The 19,474-nt window shown below is 35.6% G+C and overlaps 1 protein-coding gene across 1 annotated transcript; it reads left to right on the plus strand.

Moving 5' to 3' along the window:
• The first annotated feature begins 623 nt into the window (after window positions 1-623).
• On the plus strand, window positions 624-3,536 carry PLDEPSILON (phospholipase D alpha 4). The gene is made up of 3 exons (XM_090015284.1): window positions 624-710; window positions 823-2,548; window positions 3,112-3,536. The coding sequence occupies exons 1-3, from the start codon at window positions 624-626 to the stop codon at window positions 3,534-3,536; spliced, it is 2,238 nt and encodes a 745-aa protein (XP_089871410.1).
• Window positions 3,537-19,474: the final 15,938 nt, after the last annotated feature.

Genomic DNA, 19,474 nt, shown 5'->3' on the forward strand with positions numbered 1-19,474 from the left:
TAATGTACATCATGGTCACAGCAAGACAAGCAAAAATGAAACTACGGGGATTGATAAAACCAGTTGACCTCTTGGATAAGTGAGAAAACACGTTAAACAATTGGCGTGTTTCGTGCCCAATTAAGGGTGTGAAAAATATAAATATGCATGTTTTGTGGGTGTTTCTTACTTCAACCTTGGAATATTCATAAAATTATCTAGTGGATGCTCTTTATTTTTTTTTCTGATGTCAATGGCGTTTTCATAGACACAACAGAAGCATCTTGCAATTCTTTCAAAAAAAAAGAAAAAAACAGAAGAATCTTGCAATGAAACCATCAAAATACCCTTTTAATTTTCAAACAAATGAGAGATTTGGTCTTTTTCCTTTGCCCCCAAGGATTATGTCAATGCTTATTCGTCATTAGGGAGCGCTTACAAGTCCTTTGTGTCCAAGAAAAGCAAAATAGACTTGTGGCACACTTTACAATTTTCTACAAGGTACAGAAATCTACCTTCCCACAAGCTAAATAGCCTCATGTTTCATAGTTCATGCACCTCAACTGCCCCTCACCAACTGCCCCTCACCAACTTCACCGGATCCCATTCTTGAGAGAGAGAGAGAGAGAGAGAGAGAGAGCAAAATGGAGACACCAATCCCGCTGCTACATGGAACCCTCCACGCCTGCATCTTCTACGCCACATCCCCACCTCCTTCCTCACTTTGCAGCGTATGTTATCACAGGCAGAAAATTGAAAACACTATTTCATTGTCTTCTTCTTAATTTTGTCATCTCATAACAACCATTCGTCTAACACCTTCTTCTCTTGATTGAAGCTCAGTGCATAGTTGGGGAGAAGTTGCCAGCCCACGTAACAATCATGCTAGACCACACCAAAGTAGCAGAAACAAGCCAAGAAGCAGACCGTGAATGGAACCAATGCTTCCACATACCATGTGCTCATAGGGCTGCCTCAATACTCATCACCTTAAAAACCAAGGCAACAACCATAGGAAAGTTAGAGATCCCCGTCTCCCAAATCACTACAGGCACACCAATCTCTGGCTTATTCACTCTCCTAACAGACAAAGGAAGGCCAAATCCAAAACTTAACCTTAGCTTCAGCCTTCATTTCAAATACCCTTATAGGAACCCCTTAAAAGAGCCCAAATTCCCAGCCCTATCACTCGCAACCTTCCCACAAAGGTCAAACTGCAATGTTAAGCTCTACCAAGATGCCCATTCAAGTGATGACTTCCCTACAACCTATAATGTAGGTAAGAAACTATGGGAAGATGTGTATAAAGCTATTGATGAGGCCAAGCATTTGATCTACATAGCTGGGTGGTCACTCAATCCCAAGATTGTATTGGTGAGGGACCCACAAACCTCTATACCTGATGCATTTGACGTTTCAATAGGGGAGCTCTTGAAGAGAAAGGCACAAGAGGGTGTTGCAGTCAGAGTCATGCTATGGAATGATGAGACTTCTTTGTCTCTACTAAGGAACAGTGGTTTGATGCACACGCATGATGAGGAAGCTTTCAGTTTCTTCCAAGGAACCTCGGTTGTGTGCAGGTTGTGCACCAGGAACAATGCTGCTGCACTGGCTGTGTTTGCTCATCATCAGAAGACCATCACAGTCGACGCCATCGGTGTCAGCTCAAGCAGGCGCCGGGAGATAATGAGTTTCATTGGGGGATTGGATCTCTGTGATGGTCGTTATGATGATCAGCGTCACTACCTGTTCAAGACTCTTAATACTGCTGCACATGCAGATGACTTCTACCAATCCAGCATTGCTAATGCTAGACTGCATAGAGGAGGCCCTCGTCAGCCATGGCATGATGTACATGCTTGTGTCACCGGTGCAGCAGCGTGGGATGTGTTAGTCAATTTTGAACAAAGATGGAGAAGACAATGTAACCCTTCATTACTAGTTGAGACTAGGAGCTTAATCAATGAGCTATCAGTGTTGGACGACAGCTCTTCGAGTATAGGCGATTGGAACGTACAAGTTTTTCGATCAATCGACCATGAATCGGTGATTTCCTTGCCGGAAAACATTCATTCCGAGTGCAGCATACATGAAGCCTATGTTCAGGCCATCAGGCATGCTGAAAGGTTCATATATGTTGAGAACCAGTACTTCATTGGGGGATGCCATCTTTGGGAGAGGGATGCTGATTGTGGTTGCAACAATCTTATACCAGTGGAGATTGCCCTCAAGGTTGCTAGCAAGATTAGAAGCAAAGAGAGATTTGGGGTGTACATAGTGATGCCATTGTGGCCGGAAGGCCATCCTGAGGGGGATGTTGTTCAAGAGATACTGCATTGGAATAGACTTACTATGGAGATGATGTATAGTATCATTAGTCAGGCCATCACGGAAGTTGGTGAAGATTTGCATCCAAGGGATTATCTAAATTTCTTTTTCCTTGGTAATCGTGAATTGAGGAGTGAAGAAGAGTATGTTGCTCCTTCTTCTCCCAGCCCTTCCACCGACTATTGGAATGCTCAAAAGAATAGGAGGTTCATGATTTATGTGCACTCCAAGCTTATGATAGGTAAACTTTATTTATTTAGTTATTTACCTTTTGATAATATGCTTGGTACACTTTAACCTCTACATGAGAAGAACATACAAGATTAGGAGTACTTGGTCTGTCCAACCCAATTTGAGTATGGACTGGTAATGAGCAATGTTAATTTTTTATGTTTCATTTGCGTGTTTTGCAAATCAAATTAACCTTACAACTATGATTTTCAATAGTTTATTTACTAGAAAATATACATTAGATTGGGGATTTCTTGTGTTTAGTTAGGTTTTCAAAAAAAATAAAAAAATAGTCTGTATTACACCAAATTTTGTAATATAAAGAAATGAGTTTTTCGTCAAACCAATTCGACCCAAAACATGTTTTCTAGTAACAAGCAATAATAATACATCTGCAGAATCAGATTATTAAAAAAAAATCGACATGCAGCATGACTTTTTGAAGTGGTCTGTATCAGTCCATACTCAAATTGGGTAGGCACTAGGCAAACTAATTACTATTTACTAGTATTCTTTACCATAATAATAATCAATAACAATGTTGGTCGTTTATGCGTTCATTCTCTTCTTCAGTGGATGATGAGTACCTATTGATGGGCTCTGCGAACATAAATCAGAGATCCATGGACAGCAAAAGGGACACTGAGATTGCAATTGGTTGTTACCAGCCCAAACATATTGGACATGGCAAGAACTATGGAGCTGTGCATGAATATAGGATGTCATTATGGCGTGAGCACACAAGACTCATGGAAGAGTCCTTCCTACAGCCACAAAGCTTAGACTGCGTGAGGAAAATGCATGAGATTGGAGAGCAAATGTGGGGCATATTTAGTGGGGAGGCTATGGAAGATATGGAAGGAGTACATCTAGTGAAATATCCCATAACAGTTTCAAGGGATGGTAGTGTAGAGGATGATGGGAGGACCTTCCCTGACACCACAGCTCATGTCAAGGGCAGGAGATCAGTGATATTGCCACCTGTTCTTACAACATAACATACAGTATATTTTTACCCCCAACTTGAATCTTTTAACAAATGGAAGCATATGGAAGCACATGATCGATGGAGGGTTTGAAATCTCAACAGACTGTATTTTCACCTAACATTCTTCAATTGAATGATTGATGTGTGAGTTGGGGAGTCTACCCACTTGATGTAAAGAAAATGAATAATAAAAGTTTTAGTATTTTTCTTATTGAAGTTCACATGGACTCAAAACTTGAATTTACACTTATCTTGTACGGGTTTCCTACTTGTTGGATTATACCTTTGGCTTGTTTGGTTATAGGCCACTGATCCATATTGTGTTGATTCTAGTTTCCCAAGAGGACCGGTACTGTTAAGCGTTAAAATTATACTGTGGTCCTGTGGACGGGGGTCTAGTTCTGGTTCTGAATCCAAGCCCCAGAATAAAAAATCAAGAATCAAGATATGAGTTTCCATCTGAATTTGGATTTAAGATTTGGGTACTAAGCCCACAAGGGTGCCACTCTTATGACAGTGGCAATTCATGAAAGTCACCAAGCTGAAGGGACATCACGAGTTTGAAATCCAAGGGTATGCATCCTATACATTTTTGAAGTTGGGTATACTCTTGGTGGGCAAGAATGACCTGGGGTTTTTACCCCAATTATCTCGTGTGTGAGGTTGCTTTCTGTAGGTTATGCATGTGCTTTTAAATTTGAGACTGAAAACTGATCATAGATCACGTTTTACAACTCATGGGCTTGCAATTAATGCACACACACACACACACATATATATATATATATAGAGAAAGAGAGAGAGAGAGAGAAGTTCCTGAACAGTTTTATATCCAAAATGTTTTTAACACTTCTGAGAAACATATTGACAGGTCTTTTGCTTAATCTAAACTTGTAGATATGTACCAAGGGGGCTCCGCTTGTCTGGTAGGAGCCGCTAGTGCACGTCACCCAGTGTTGGGACGTTGCAGGTTCAAAACCCAATGGTATTGTTGTATAACTGATAGGGGCCTGCCTAACCCCAGCTTGCCTTTAAAAAAAAAAAAAACTTGTATATCTGCTTATCATTGCTTATTTATTAAAATTAATGCTTTGGATTGAATTAATTTAACAATACGATAGTGCAATATGAGCTATTGATTTTTTATGGCTTTGAAAATATTTTTTGACATGAAAAGAGCCTAATTTAATACATGTTCTCAGCTAAGCAATATACATGGAAAACATGGGTAAGTTCATACTTAGCAAACATTCAAACCTAATTAGTCTTTTGAAGTTGTTTAGGATAGTTTAGGAGATAAGATCATTCAGGATCTACTCAGTGCTCCATGTGCACATACACCTCCGCTCACTGTGGGCATAGGCTACATCTTGTCAATCTGTGGCCTAACTCCAAGATGTATCACAGAATTGAAAACCTGAGTAAGGTGTCTAGATTAGTTTTAAGTGGATCATGCTAGATTTAGATGGGTGTGTATCTGTGTCATGAGGCCGAGGTCATGATCCGAGTGCATCCATCTACTCAGATTATGGTGGTTCCCTATGTCAGTCCAGGCCTTAAGTCTGAGTAGGTCTGGGTCCAGGACCTGGTAGGTCAAGTTACACTTCTTGGTACTTCACCTAGTATGACCAAGTTCAAGCAAATGGTACCAACAGGGGCTCCGCTTATTTGGTAGGAGCAGTTAGTGGACGTCACCTTGTGTTGGGACGTTTCAAGTTCAAAACCCATGGTATGAGTTGTATAACTGGTAGGGGTGTGCCTAACCCCAGCTTTCTTCGTCAAAAAAGTTCAAGCAAATGGCAACTTTTATTTAGACCCAAGAGGTTTGGCGTAGTGGGATGGCATCATCATCATCTGGCCATTCATTTTTCATCATCATCATCTCTTTTTATTCTTCGTTTCCTCCCTTATCTCTCGTTATTCTTCGCTTTCTCTCTCCATTGCTGCCATTTCTTTTTATTCTTCCTTCGTTCCCTCCACTGCTCTCTCTCTCTCATGCTTGGGAGGTGGGATATTTACTAATGTTTTTTTTTCTATTTTTTCCTATTTGTTGTCCATTAGGGGATGGTATAGAATTTCTTTCTTTTTTTTTCACTTAGTTTTGAATTATTTCTGAAAGTTGAACGTACAGTTAATGTCTCCCTATTTTTTTCCTCATATGGTGTCAATATATATATTAATTTGAGGTTTGAAATAAGGGTTTGAGATAGTGCTTCTATATTTTATCCTCATATGGTGCAATTTCGGGGATTTTTTTTTTGATATTTTCACAGATAAACTGCCCCAGGATGGGAGACCTGACCGCACTGGCTCTGCCTACCGTACTTAGGATCATTGTTCTGGCAGAGTAAAACTCTGTGGGGTTACCCCTTGCCCTCAGGGAGTCACCACCCTTAGACTTGCGCATGAAGTGGCGGCGGCGTAAAAGAATGCATATACTTATTATTCGGGGGGGGGTAAAACCGAACGAAATATTTTACATATATATTTGCAGAAAGTAGGGAAGCCTTGGCATCGTTCAACGCGATGGCAAGATAAAATACGTAATTTAAATGCATAATCAGAAATTGTAGAAAGCAGAGAGCCTTGGCATCATACGACGCAACGATAAATTATAAATTATATTTAAACAGGAGCCTTGGCGATATATAACGTGACCGCAATCTCAAGACAATATATGCGAGACCCATGGGATTTGAACCTAGACAGCTAGCCTAGCATCCTAGGCTCCATCACACTAAGCCAAACCCCTTTGGGGCTGAAAACTGGGGGATTGGTATAAACATTTTTTTTTGTGGAAATTATTTGGGGTTTTGATAATTTGGAGAGTATCTCAAAATAATTTGATAGTCTTGTCCATAAGAGGTGAAAACATGACCAAATAGAAAGAAAAAATAAACAAATGAAATTAAAGCGCATCACAATGTTGGGAGATTGTTATTGGATTTTAAGGCACAAAAGTAATCTTAGTTTCACTTTTTTTTTCTCCCTCCTTTTAGCCTAATCAGCTGTCATCACTAAAATTTAAGACAATGGGCTCTGCAACACTTATTTCCCATGGTTGGGACAAGAAATTGATAAAATCATTTTCAGCAACATTAGAATTCCAGTCCTAGCTATTTAAGTACCTTCTATAAGAATGGTGTAGGTCTGTTGATGTTATTTACTTAATGGAAAGCAAGTTAATGCTTGTGCTTGTGCTCAAAGACCATACTCACACAAGAGCACAGTAAATGTGTCACGATTTCACCCACATAAATTCACCCTCCCCTCCCCCCCACCACCAAACAAGATAATTTCATGGCATTTACCTTTGTCTTTTTGCACATCAAAAGAATTACCTTGCCATCCTTTTCCATAAAAAAGGAAAATAAATGGTTGTTGCATGCTTAAAGTATTCCCATGAAAACATCATGATTTGGCTATGTCATGATAAGCATACTTACTATTTAAAGTTCCACTAGTTGAATCTTCAGAGAAAGGAATGACTAAGCCAAAAGAACACTAGTAGCAGCCAATCGAACTCTTGTGTTTGTTTAATTATTGTTTCTTTTACATTTGCTCTTCTTTTTACTCTAGGGTAGTGAAAATATAGTACCTTGCATGTCTAAAGACAGCTCATGGAACTAGATAATCTTATAAGAAAAAGACATAACAAAATTAAGAGAACTTTTTTGTTGTATTCTTTTTATATAGATGGGAAAACAAGAAAAAAACGGATTTAGATGTTACTTTAAAAACCCTAAAATTCAGTATGTTGCTTTTGAGTTTTCCTTTTTCTTCTTTTAACTGCTACCGTTAAAACATGTACAAAATTTGGAGTGCGAATATAATTTTATTTAACTATTTAAACCCCATAAAAAACCCTAATTGGGTCGATCCGTTTGGGTCCAAACCCTCTTGCAAAATGAGTTTCAATAGAAATCTAAATTTCATTTTTGAGCTTCAAGAGATATTGAGGTCCTATAAAGTCCTTTAAAATATTTATTTTAACAATATTTTGTTAAGCATTTTGACACAATAAACTAGTTATTTACTTAAAATCACCAAGATGTCTTTTTTAAGAAAATTTTCTGAAAACCATCAAAATGTATCTAGTTAAGTTCAAAACACCTTAAAAACACTAAAACCATTAGTTTTCATGATAATTTAAATATTTAACAATATTTTAACTGAAATAATTTTTGAATTGACTATTTTACCCTTATAGACCAGAAAAGAATAATTGAGCATGTAAAATGCCATAATTGGCATTTAAAAGATACAAACACATTTTTAACTTAAGAATAAGGATAGTCTCTTTATTTATTTTTAATACAAAATTTTTATAAAAGGCATTGATTAGGTATTTAGAAAAGCATTTCTATCTATGTTAATTATCTGAGGTGGGCTTTCTCTATGTAGTCCTGCTTTGACCTTTGACCATCTGTCCCATCTGATCTTTCTTTGGCTAACCTTTTTGCCTTATCCATCGTGCTTTTCACTATAGCACAACCCCTTAGGCATAATCTTGTGTGATTTTCAAAATTCGAAGTCAAACTCATTTAACCAACATTCAATTAGTTTGATGTTGTATTGCTTACATTATACCCAAATCCAAACCATTTACATCCCTATTACTAGATTAAGTTTTACTCATCATGTTCAATAAAAATGTGTGTGTTTGTGTATTTTTACTCATCATGTTTGAATTTTGTGTAGGTATATGCATGTGTCTCGTCGTAAGGGCTGGCCATTTTCTAGTAAATAAGAAGAAAAAAATGAATACAAAATTTACATAAACCATCAGCTACAAATTGGGAGGCTTAACTTTCCAAATATATAGAACTTGCTCTTTAGATAGCTAAATATAGGAGTTCAAAACTTTTTTGGAAATTGTACAAAATACACAAATTTTAATTTCAATCAATAAAAAAATTATGTTATTTTAATATATGAAAATGCTTGTTTACAGATTATTAAAATTATCAAAAACTATGAAAATGTTAAAGTAATATATCTCTACATGACCATGCTTATATAAGTGTCTCATAGTGTCTTCATATTACGAAGGAACACTACGACACCAAAATCTCTGAACCCTATGTCATATGAAAATTATTTCTCGAAAGCTTGTCACCAAGCCTAATAAAGCCTATACAACGTCAAGATAAACTGATAAAACAATATAAGATTTTTTTTATGATGAGTAATCATCATCGAGAATCGGACCACGTAATCTCATGTGATTTTCAGAATTTGAATTCAAACTCATTTAACCAACATTCAATTAGTTGGATATGGTATTACTTACATTATCCTTGAATCCAAACCATTTATATCCTTATTACTAGATTAAGCTCGATTAAAGTGTGTGTGTTTGTGTATTTTTGCTGGTCATATTTGAATTTTGTGTGGGTGTGTATGCATGTGTTCGTTCGTAAGGATGAGTCATTTTTTAGTAAATAAAAAAAAGGAATGAATACAAAATTTACATAAAGATACTCATCGACTACAAATTGAGAGGCTTAACTTTCCAAATAGCACTTGCTCTTTAGATATCTCAATATAAGAGTTCAATTTTCTTTTTTTTTGGAAATTGTACACAGGATGCAGTTTTTTAATTTTAATCAATAAAAAATATTTTGTGTTATTTTAATATATAAAAATGTTTTATATAAAAACTATTAAAATGTTAAAGTAATATATTCATAGATGACCATGTTCATATTAGTGTCCCATAGTGTACTGTGATGTTACCAAGGACACTAGGACACCAAAATTGCGTGACCCTATGCCATGAGAATTATTTTTGGAAGTCTTCTCAGCAATCATTCTAGTGTCTATACAACGTCAAGATAAATTGATAAAACTGTATAAGAATTTTATTTTATTATGAGTTATCGTCATCGAGAATTGAGCCACTTAATCTTGTGTGATTCAAACTCATTTAGCCAACATTCAATTAGTCAGATATGATATTGTTTACATTATACCTGAATCTAGACCATTTACATCCCTATTATTAGATTAACTTTTACTCATCATGTTCGATTAAAGTGTGTGTTTGTGTATTTGTACTCATCATGTTTGAATTTTGTGTGGGTGTAAGCAAATGTGTGCCATTCGTACTATTTTCTACAAAATAAGAAAAAATGAATGAATATAAATTTTACATAAAGATACCCAATGGCTACAAATTGAGAGGCTTAACTTTTCAAATACCACTTCCTCTTTAGATAGCTCAATATAATAGTTAACAAGTTTTTTTGAAAACTATACACAAAAATAGTTTTTAAATTTTAATCAATAAAAAAATATTTTATGTTATTTTAATATATAAAAACGTTTTTTTACTAATGGTTAAAATTATGAAAATCTATAAAAATGTTAAAAGTAATATATCTCTACATGACCATGTTCATTTTAGTGTCCTACAGTGCTCTATCATGTTACCAAGGGACACTTAATGGACTCGCAGTGGGGCAAACCCCGAGTGGAGCCCATAACCACCCTGCCTTACGTGGCCCACATTCAATTAGTTCGATGTTGTATTGCTTATATTATACCTGAATCCAAACCATTTACATCCTTATTACTAGATTGATTTTACCCATCATGCTCAATAAAAATGTGTGTCTTTGTGTATTTTTACTCATCATGTTTGAATTTTATGTGGGTATATGCATGTGTCTCGTCGTAAGGATGGCCATTTTTTAGTAAATAATAAAAAAAAATGAATACAAAATTTATATAAACCCTCAGCTACAAATTGGGAGGCTTAACTTTCCAAATAGCACTTGCTCTTTAGATAGCTAAATATAGGAGTTTAAAACTTTTTTGGAAACTGTATAAAATACACAATTTTTAATTTCAATCAATAAAAAAATTATGTTATTTTAATATATGAAAATGTTTGTTTACTGATGGCTAAAATTATTAAAATCTATGAAAATGTTAAAGTAATATATCTCTACATGACCATGCTTATATTAGTGTCCCATAATGTCTTCATGTTATGAAGGAACACTAGGACACCAAAATCGCAGAACGCTATGACATATGAAAATTATTTCTCGAAAGCTTGTCACCAAGCCTAATATAGCCTATACAACGTCAACATAAATTGATAAAACAGTATAAGATTTTTTTTTTACGATGAGTAATCATCATCGAGAATTGGACCACTTAATCTCATGTGATTTTCAGAATTTGAATTCAAACTCATTTATCCAACATTCAATTAGTTGGATATGGTATTACTTACATTATCCTTGAATCCAAACCATTTACATCCTTATTACTAGATTGAGCTCGATTAAAGTGTGTGTGTTTGTGTATTTTTGCTCATCATGTTTGAATTTTATGTGGGTGTGTATGCATGTGTTTGTTCGTAAGGACGAGTCATTTTTTAGTAAATAAGAAAAAGGAATGAATACAAAATTTACATAAAGATACTCGTCGGCTACAAATTGAGAGGCTTAACTTTTCAACTACCACTTGCTCTTTAAATATCTCAATATAAGAGTTCAATTTTCTTTTTTTTGGAAATTGTACACAGGATGCAGTTTTTAAATTTTAATCAATAAAAAATATTTTGTGTTATTTTAATATATAAAAATGTTTTATATAAAAACTATTAAAATGTTAAAGTAATATATTCATAGATGACCATGTTCATATTAGTGTCCCATAGTGTCCTGTGATGTTACCAAGGACACTAGGACACCAAAATCGCGTGACCCTATGACATGAGAATTGTTTTTGGAAGTCTTCTCAGCAAGCATTCTAATGCCTATACAACGTCAAGATAAATTGATAAAACTGTATAAGAATTTTATTTTATTATGAGTTATCATCATCGAGAATTGAGCCACTTAATCTTGTGTGATTCAAACTCATTTAGCCAACATTCAATTAGTCAAATATGGTATTGTTTACATTATACCTGAATCTAGACCATTTACATCCCTATTATTAGATTAAGTTTTACTCATCATGTTCGATCAAAGTGTGTGTGTTTGTATATTTTTACTTATTATGTTTGAATTTTGTGTGGGTGTAAGAAAATGTGTGCCATTCGTACTGTTTTCTACAAAATAAGAAGAAATGAATGAATATAAAATTTACATAAAGATACCCATCGGCTACAAATTGAGAGGCTTAACTTTTCAACTACCACTTCCTCTTTAGATAGCTCAATATAAGAGTTAACAAGGCTTTTTGAAAACTATACACAAAAAAAGTTTTTTAATTTTAATCAATAAAAAACATTTTATGTTATTTTAATATATAAAAATGTTTTTTTACTAATGGTTAAAATTATGAAAAACTCTTAAAATGTTAAAAGTAATATATCTCTACATGACCATGTTCATTTTAGTGTCCTACAGTGCTCTATCATGTTACCAAGGGCACAAGGACACCAAAATCTTGTAAGCCTATGACATATGAGAATTATTTTCGTAAGGTTTATCACCAAGCAGTCTAATGCCTATACAACTACAAGATACATTGATAAAATAATATAAGATTTTTTTTATTATAAGTAATCCTCATCGAAAATCATGCCACTTAATCTTGTGTGATTTTCAGAATTCGAAAAACTCATTTAGCCAACATTCAATTAGTTGAATATGGTATTGTTCACATTATACCCGAATCCATACCATTTACATCCCTTTTACTAGATTAAGTTTTACTCAACAAGGTGTGTGTGTTTGTGTATTTTTACTCATCATGTTTCAATTTTGTGTGGGTGTGTATGAATATGTGTCCCGTTTGTAAGGATGAGCCATTTTATAGTAAATAAGAAGAAATGAATGAATACAAAATTTACATAAATAGACCTATCAGCTAAAAATTGAGAGGCGTAACTTTCCAAATAGCACTTTCTCTTTATATAGCTCAATATAAGAGTTCAACATTTTTTTGGAAATTGTACACAGGACAATTTTTTAGTTTTAAATAATAAAAATTATTTTATGTTATTTTAATATATAAAAATGTTTTTTTACTGATGGTTAAAAATATTAAAAACTATTTAAAATGTTAAAAGTAATATATCCCTACATGCCCATGTTCATATTAGTGTCCTGTCATGTTACTAGGGACACTAAGACACCAAAATCGTGGGACTCTATGACATATGAGAATTATTTCTATAAGGCTTGCCACCAAGCATTCTAATACCGTAGTTGGATATGGTATTGCTTACATTATACCCGAATCCAAATCATCCACATCCTTATTACTAGATTAAGTTTTACTCATCATGTTCGATCAAAGTTTGTGTGTGTGTATTTTCACTCATGTTGGAATTTTATGTGGGTTTGTATGCTTACCTGTCTTTTCGTTAGGATGAGCCATTTTAACATAAAGACTCTAACATGAGTATTTATAAAGGCTATGCAATTCAAAACCAAAATAACTCTTCTTAATCCTCGTGTAATCTCATACATCCTCTGTGAATCCTTAAATCCAAATACAAAGGTGCGAGAGGTCATACAAGACCTTACAAGACCTTCCCTATAAAAGTGACTCAACAAGACAAAAAATGCTCAAAGAAAAATAATATGCAATCAGTCTCGCCTTCGTGAAAATTACTTTGTCCTCAAGGTCGAAACTCAAGAAACCTCTCCAAGAGCTGATTCATAATTTACCAAGTGGCATCAACTAGTTCAAACTCACTTCATTAGACAAGGATCTTGGTGGTAAGGTGCCTATCAATGTGTCTTCACCTCTTCTCCCGAACCTGGTATGGAATCGGTTGAGCAATCTCTAAAAAGTCAGCAAAGGTAGTAGGCTTGGATGGAGGAGAGCCTTTGTAAGGCTTGAGCCTTGAAACATGAAACACAAGATGCACCATAGCATCCAGAGGAAGTTGTAATTTATAATCTACCTTCTCGATGCACTTAATGTTGGGTTATGGCACATAGTATATTGTGGCCAACTTGTGAACATAGGTTTGCCTCAAAGTGAGTTGGTGGTGGAGTGGAGGCCTCAACAACACCCAGTCTCTTAGTTGGAACTCTCTATCAAGCTGGTGCTTATTGTGTTGTTGTTGTATCCAATGTTGAGCTCCTTGGAAATGTAATTGAAGCCTTCCCAAGAGTTGGTCTCTCTCAAGAAGAAAGACATCAATCAATTTGGTTCTCGTGGAACTGTCCACATAGTGCATTATGGAAGGATGTTGGCATCCAAACAAGACCTCAAATGGTTTCATCCCAATGGGGGAATGATGACTGATGTAGTAAGACCACTCAACCCAGGGTAGGAGTCTCACCCAATGCCTTGGTTGATCATCAACATATGCTCTCAAGTAATTCCCAAGGCACGGGTTAAGTACCTCGGTTTGGTCATCAATTTATGAGTGATAGGAAGAGCTCATGACCAATGTAATGCCCTAGAATTTAAAGAACTTCATCTGAAAAGAGCTTAAAAAAGGAGTACATTGGTCACTCACAATGATCATGGGCATGCTGTGAAGCTTGAACAAATGCTTCACAAAAGTTTTGGCCGTTGCCTTGGCCATATAAGGGTGCAACAAGGAAATGAAATGCTCATATTTGGTGAGTCAATCAACCACCACATTAATAGTAGTATAAAAAAAATAGAAGGCAAGACATGAAAGAAGTATGTGGATATCTCTTTCCACATTTAGATAGAAATCAGAAGAGGTTGGAGCAACTCATCAAGTGAAGTGGTCTCATACTTGACACGTTGACAAGTACTATCACATCAGCTTTCATACTCTCTATCATCCATATTCATGCCAACTCAATAGATTTCTCTACTAACCCTGAAGTAAGTATTCTCATTTCCTTCATGGCCACCTGTAATGCCCATTGTATGCCCAAAATGCCATCTTACACACATCTTCAGGAGCAACCCAAATTTGGTGATGTTTAAATCTCAAATCTAACTTGGTGAAATTGGAGTATTCATGGAGTTCATCCAACAACTCCTCAATCACAGGAATTAAGATATTTATTCTTGATGATAATAACATTTAAAGATCTATAGCCAATATATAATTACCAAGACCCATATTTTCTCTTCACTAAGAGCATCGAAGAGGAGAATGGGCTCTTGCTTGGTTGAATCACCTTGGAGTTGAACATCCCTCTCACTTGTTTCTCAATATCATCATTTTGGATTTGGGCATACCAATAAGGCCTCACCTTGATCAGTTGGGCCTTCACAACAATCGAAACGTGCTGATTGTGTGATCATATAGGAGGAAGATCCTTTGGATCTTGGAATACCTCTTTAAATATCTTCAAGATGTCTTATAAATCTAAAGCAATGGATGTTTGAGAACCCTCTCAACATAAGCACGTAGAATAAACATTTGGGAGCTATATAGCATAGCCTTCAGCATAGGCTTGGAATATGTTAACTCAAGAGGAGACCGTTTGACCATGATTTCAACTCATTGGTCGTCATATTTAAAAACCGTTTTCAACACTTTGAAATCTCACATGATGGTGCCTAAAGTATGTAATCATTGCATTCTTAAGACAAGGTTAACTCCTTTTATGAGGAGTACAAATCCATCCAAGAGGAAAATGTGGTGCCTTGAATCTCAACCTCTATGTTGGAGCACCTATCATGGCCCCTTAACTTACTACCATTCGACAATCACATCGAATGGGGTGTCAGATAAGGCTAGGAAATTGGTTTTTTTGGAGGTTTGGGCACAAATAAAGTTGTGTGTGCATCTCGTGTCAATTAAGATAGCGATAGGAAATCCTTTGTGTGCCTTGCACTCTTATTGTTTGGGGTGACAAGTGCATGGAATGTGATTTTCATCACTTCCTCTTGTGGTTCTTCATCCTCATTCTCTCCTTTTACCTCATCTTCCACATTTTCTTTTTCAATATCTATCTCGGTTACATAGTGTATGTGCATGATTTTGCACTTGTGGCATGAATGCCACACCCCATCACAATAGCAGCGAAGGCCCTTTTTGTCTTTTCACCATAATATCATTGGACAACCTCTTTACATTCACTATTACATTCTTGAAGCCACTATCATAAGACACTTTTGGGATAGCTTTGGATCCATATCCAGCTGGTTTGGATCCGCTTTGCACTAACTTTGTTGGAGTTCTTGAAGTGTACTGCATCACTTTGAATAATGATTTAGTGTGGTTGCTCTTGATGGCTTGCTTGTAGAACATCTTCTCGACTAACCTAGCTTGTTGATAACACTTCATGATGCCCATTAGACAACTTTTTTAGACCTCCACTTGAAGGTCATACTTCAGCCTAACTATGAAAATCCTAATCAATGCTTCTTGACACCAATCTTTCACAAGGTTTCAAAGTCTCTCAAAATCGACTTGGTATTCCATCACATTATTCACTTGTTGGAACTTGGATAAGGTGACATTGTGGTTCATAAAGACTATTGGTCTAAATCTCAAAATGAGAGCATTAGAGAAAGACTCCCAACATGGCACACCAAGGTCAGTCTTAAACCAATGGTACTGTCTAACTGCATCTTGTTCCAAATGAATGGAGGCGATATGCACCTTCTCCGTTTCCAAAGTTCGCATCACCTGAAAGTAATGCACTTCTTTAAACATCCAACTCATAGGGTCTTTCCCATTAAAAGTAAAAAACTCATCTTTTTTCTCTATAGGGAGAATCAGATTTGGATCCAATCCAAAATCTATTTAGTCCAAGAAATATGGCAGTAATTATTTATTTTGCTTGTGATATTTTTGTCCAAGGTTATGGTTGTGGTTTTGCTATGGACCAGGGGTATTTAATGAAAGAAATTTTGGCTTTTATGTTTGGGTCTTTGGTCATTTAGCTTAATGGAGACACTTGGGGCTGCCAAGTGTCCCCACCCATCTTTGTTTGCAGCCGCATAGGGGAACTGCAATTATTTTTTATATAAAATTTTATTTTATATTTTATTTTCTCTCCCTCTCACACTCTCACTCTCTCTCACCATCTTCCCCCCTGTGCACTCACCCTCTCTTCCTATCTACCATCTCACTCACACCCTCTCCCCTACCTCCCACTCTCCCCCTCTCTTCTCCATCTCCTCTTGTTACTCTCTTTCTCTTTATTGTCTATCTCGTCTCACTCACTCTCCATCACGTTTTTTATGAGCGAGGGGTGTGGAGTCTGGCCACTGGAGGGAATTTTTTTGATGTATTGGAGGTTGTTTTGGTGCATAGGATGAATTATACCTACACGTTGTTTGTTTTTTTAGTTTTCTCTAGGTTTTAGTATTTTTGAGGTATGATCCCTAACTCCATGATTTCTTAGTTAGTATGCAACATGTAAGTGCATTTTTATGCATGAAGTTAGAAAATCCTATTTAGGATAAGTTAATTATTGAAAATGACATGTTTTAGCAATGGATTCTTGATTTCCTACTTGATCTATGCATGTAGTTTAATGTGCAAAAAAAATTGCATCCTAAAATGTTGTTTATATATCATATCTATGCACGTTGTTTGTAGTTTCATCTGCAAAAATTTTGCATCTTAAAATGTTGTTTATGTATCATATTTATGCATGCTATCCCTAGTTTCATGTGAAGAAATTTTGCAGCAAAAAATATTGTTTTTTAGATTGATTCTCTGAATAATTTAAATCAGTATTGGAGTTGATTTTTTACAAAATTTGACTCTATTTTTGGGACTGATTTTTCTACGGAATTTAAATTGGTATTGTGGCTGGTTTTTTGCATAATTTGAACCTATTTTTGGTACTAATTTTCTATAAAATTTAAATCAATATTGCGGCTGATTTTTTATAGAATTTGAATCTATTTTTTTTTCTATAGTAAATTCAAAATTGAATACATTTTAAAATATGTCCTAGTTATGGGACTGTCTTTACATAAATTGAAACTTTCAAGGTGTTTTAAAATTTTGTCCCAATCATGGAAAATAATTCTTTCAAGAATTTAAAATGGTAGAACTAAATTGTGTGTGCATGATTGATGTTGGTACGAAAATGCATGAAATTGATATATATATATATATATATATATCAACAAAATTTATTGGATTTATGTTGATGAGTTTTTGATGTGTGGAGCTTGATTTTTGTTCTGCAGACAATTAAGCATGTCTGTAGACTGCTTTTCTACAAAAATTTAAACATACTTGTGGACTATTTTTCTACAAAAAATTAAACATGTTTGTGTACTATTTTTTTACAGAAATTTAAACTTGTTTGTGATTTTTTTTTGTAGATTTTTCAATATGCTTGTGGGTTGCTTTTCTGCAGATTATTTAATGTGTGTATGAGTTGTTTTAATGCAGATTTTTCAATGTGTGTGGTTTGTTTTCTACAGATTATTCAATGTGCATATGAGTTGTTTTTATGCAGATTTTTCAATGTGTGTGGTTTGTTTTTTGCAAAATTTCAGTAGTGTTTGTGGGCTATTTTTCTGCAAAATTTGAGACATGATTGTAGACTATTTTCTGCATAAATTTAACTTTCAAAATGTGTTTTAAAATAGGACACAATTATGAGATGTGTTCATGGTAATATTGGTGTGAAAATGCATGTGATTGCTATGATACATAGAAAAGACGTTACTATTCTTTTTGGTGTGAAAATGCATGAGATTGCTATGATACGTAGAAAACATATTCATATTATTTTTGGTACAAAAATGCATGAGATTACTATGTACGTAGAGATCAGTTGAGATGGTCCAAGAGACTGGTTTGTGCATAAGTGTTGTAGTGCACATTGTGTACGGATGGGTATTGACATGTGTGAAACTTCATGCCAATTTTTTTTTGGGTATTAACCCGTGTGCAACTTGATATTAAATTTTTTTAGGGTATTAACCAGTGTGTAACTTGATGCCAATTTTTTTTTGGGTATTGACTCATGGAACCATGAGGGCACAATTTGAGATATGACATGGTGCATCATTCATATAAAATGACATTAATAATTTATTTCAAGTTACACAAAATTTGTCACTCTCTAAAAGATGAGTTGATGTTACTCGTCAAATGGGAACAAGTGTGCATCGACCTTGTGAGAATTGTTTGGCAGTTTTGCTAGGTGGTTAACTTAGTCCATCATAGGGTCAAATATGAACACGTCCCCCACCACAGGGCTAGGAGACAAGGGACTCTGATACTCAAGGCGGAGGTGGAGCTACGGTCGTATGCCTATTAGTGCACTACGTTGACCATAAAGAGAGGGACGAGGTGCCCCAAACTCTAGGTCCCAGAAAGGGGGATGTCTTGATGAAGGATCCCAGACTTTGGTGCAAGTGACTCGGTGTCCCCCATGGGTTAAAATAAACAAAGAAATGGTTGAATAAACACCCTTGGGAGGGTTGAGGCATCCAAAGTGGCCAGAAGAGTGGTGCCCTAGCAGTGTTAATTATGATCAAAATCTAAGAGTATGATGTGTGCAAGCATGCCATTTAGTACAAAAGAAACCAAATAAAAAGAGTTAAAAGATACTCATGCATGCAGGTGAGACATGGCATTTGCATGTGTACTCGTGTTGAGTGACTTCCGGATCGATCCTTGAGATTGAAACGCCTCCCTAGTTTTTTCTTTATTTATCTTTTTAGCTGAGGGTCAACCCTAGCAACAGAAGGGTCAACTCCTCCCTTATGTTTTTAGTTGGTAATGACCTCTTGAGGGTCGACCCCTGTAACTCTAGGGTCGACTCTTTCTGCCTATAATATTGAGTGTTTTGAAAACTTTTCACATATTTGCCTTATGTATGATACTTTCTAAAAATCAAGTAGGAGTCTATGGGATCATACAGAGACAACGAGTTGTCTCATTCCTCCTTACTTAAATGTTTTTCAGGTACTCATCAGTAGTCAGACAGATGGGGCAGTGCACGAGGATTCAAGGACACTGAGTAATTGGATTTGACTACTTCTAAAGATTTTGTTGTTTTGTATTCTGATAATGTTTTGGTCATGATCATATAAACATTCATTTGATGGATG

This window comes from Nuphar pumila, chromosome 8 (genome assembly GCF_984573655.1).
Source record: "Nuphar pumila chromosome 8, dmNupPumi1.hap1.1, whole genome shotgun sequence".
In the NCBI taxonomy this organism is placed as follows: domain Eukaryota; kingdom Viridiplantae; phylum Streptophyta; class Magnoliopsida; order Nymphaeales; family Nymphaeaceae; genus Nuphar; species Nuphar pumila.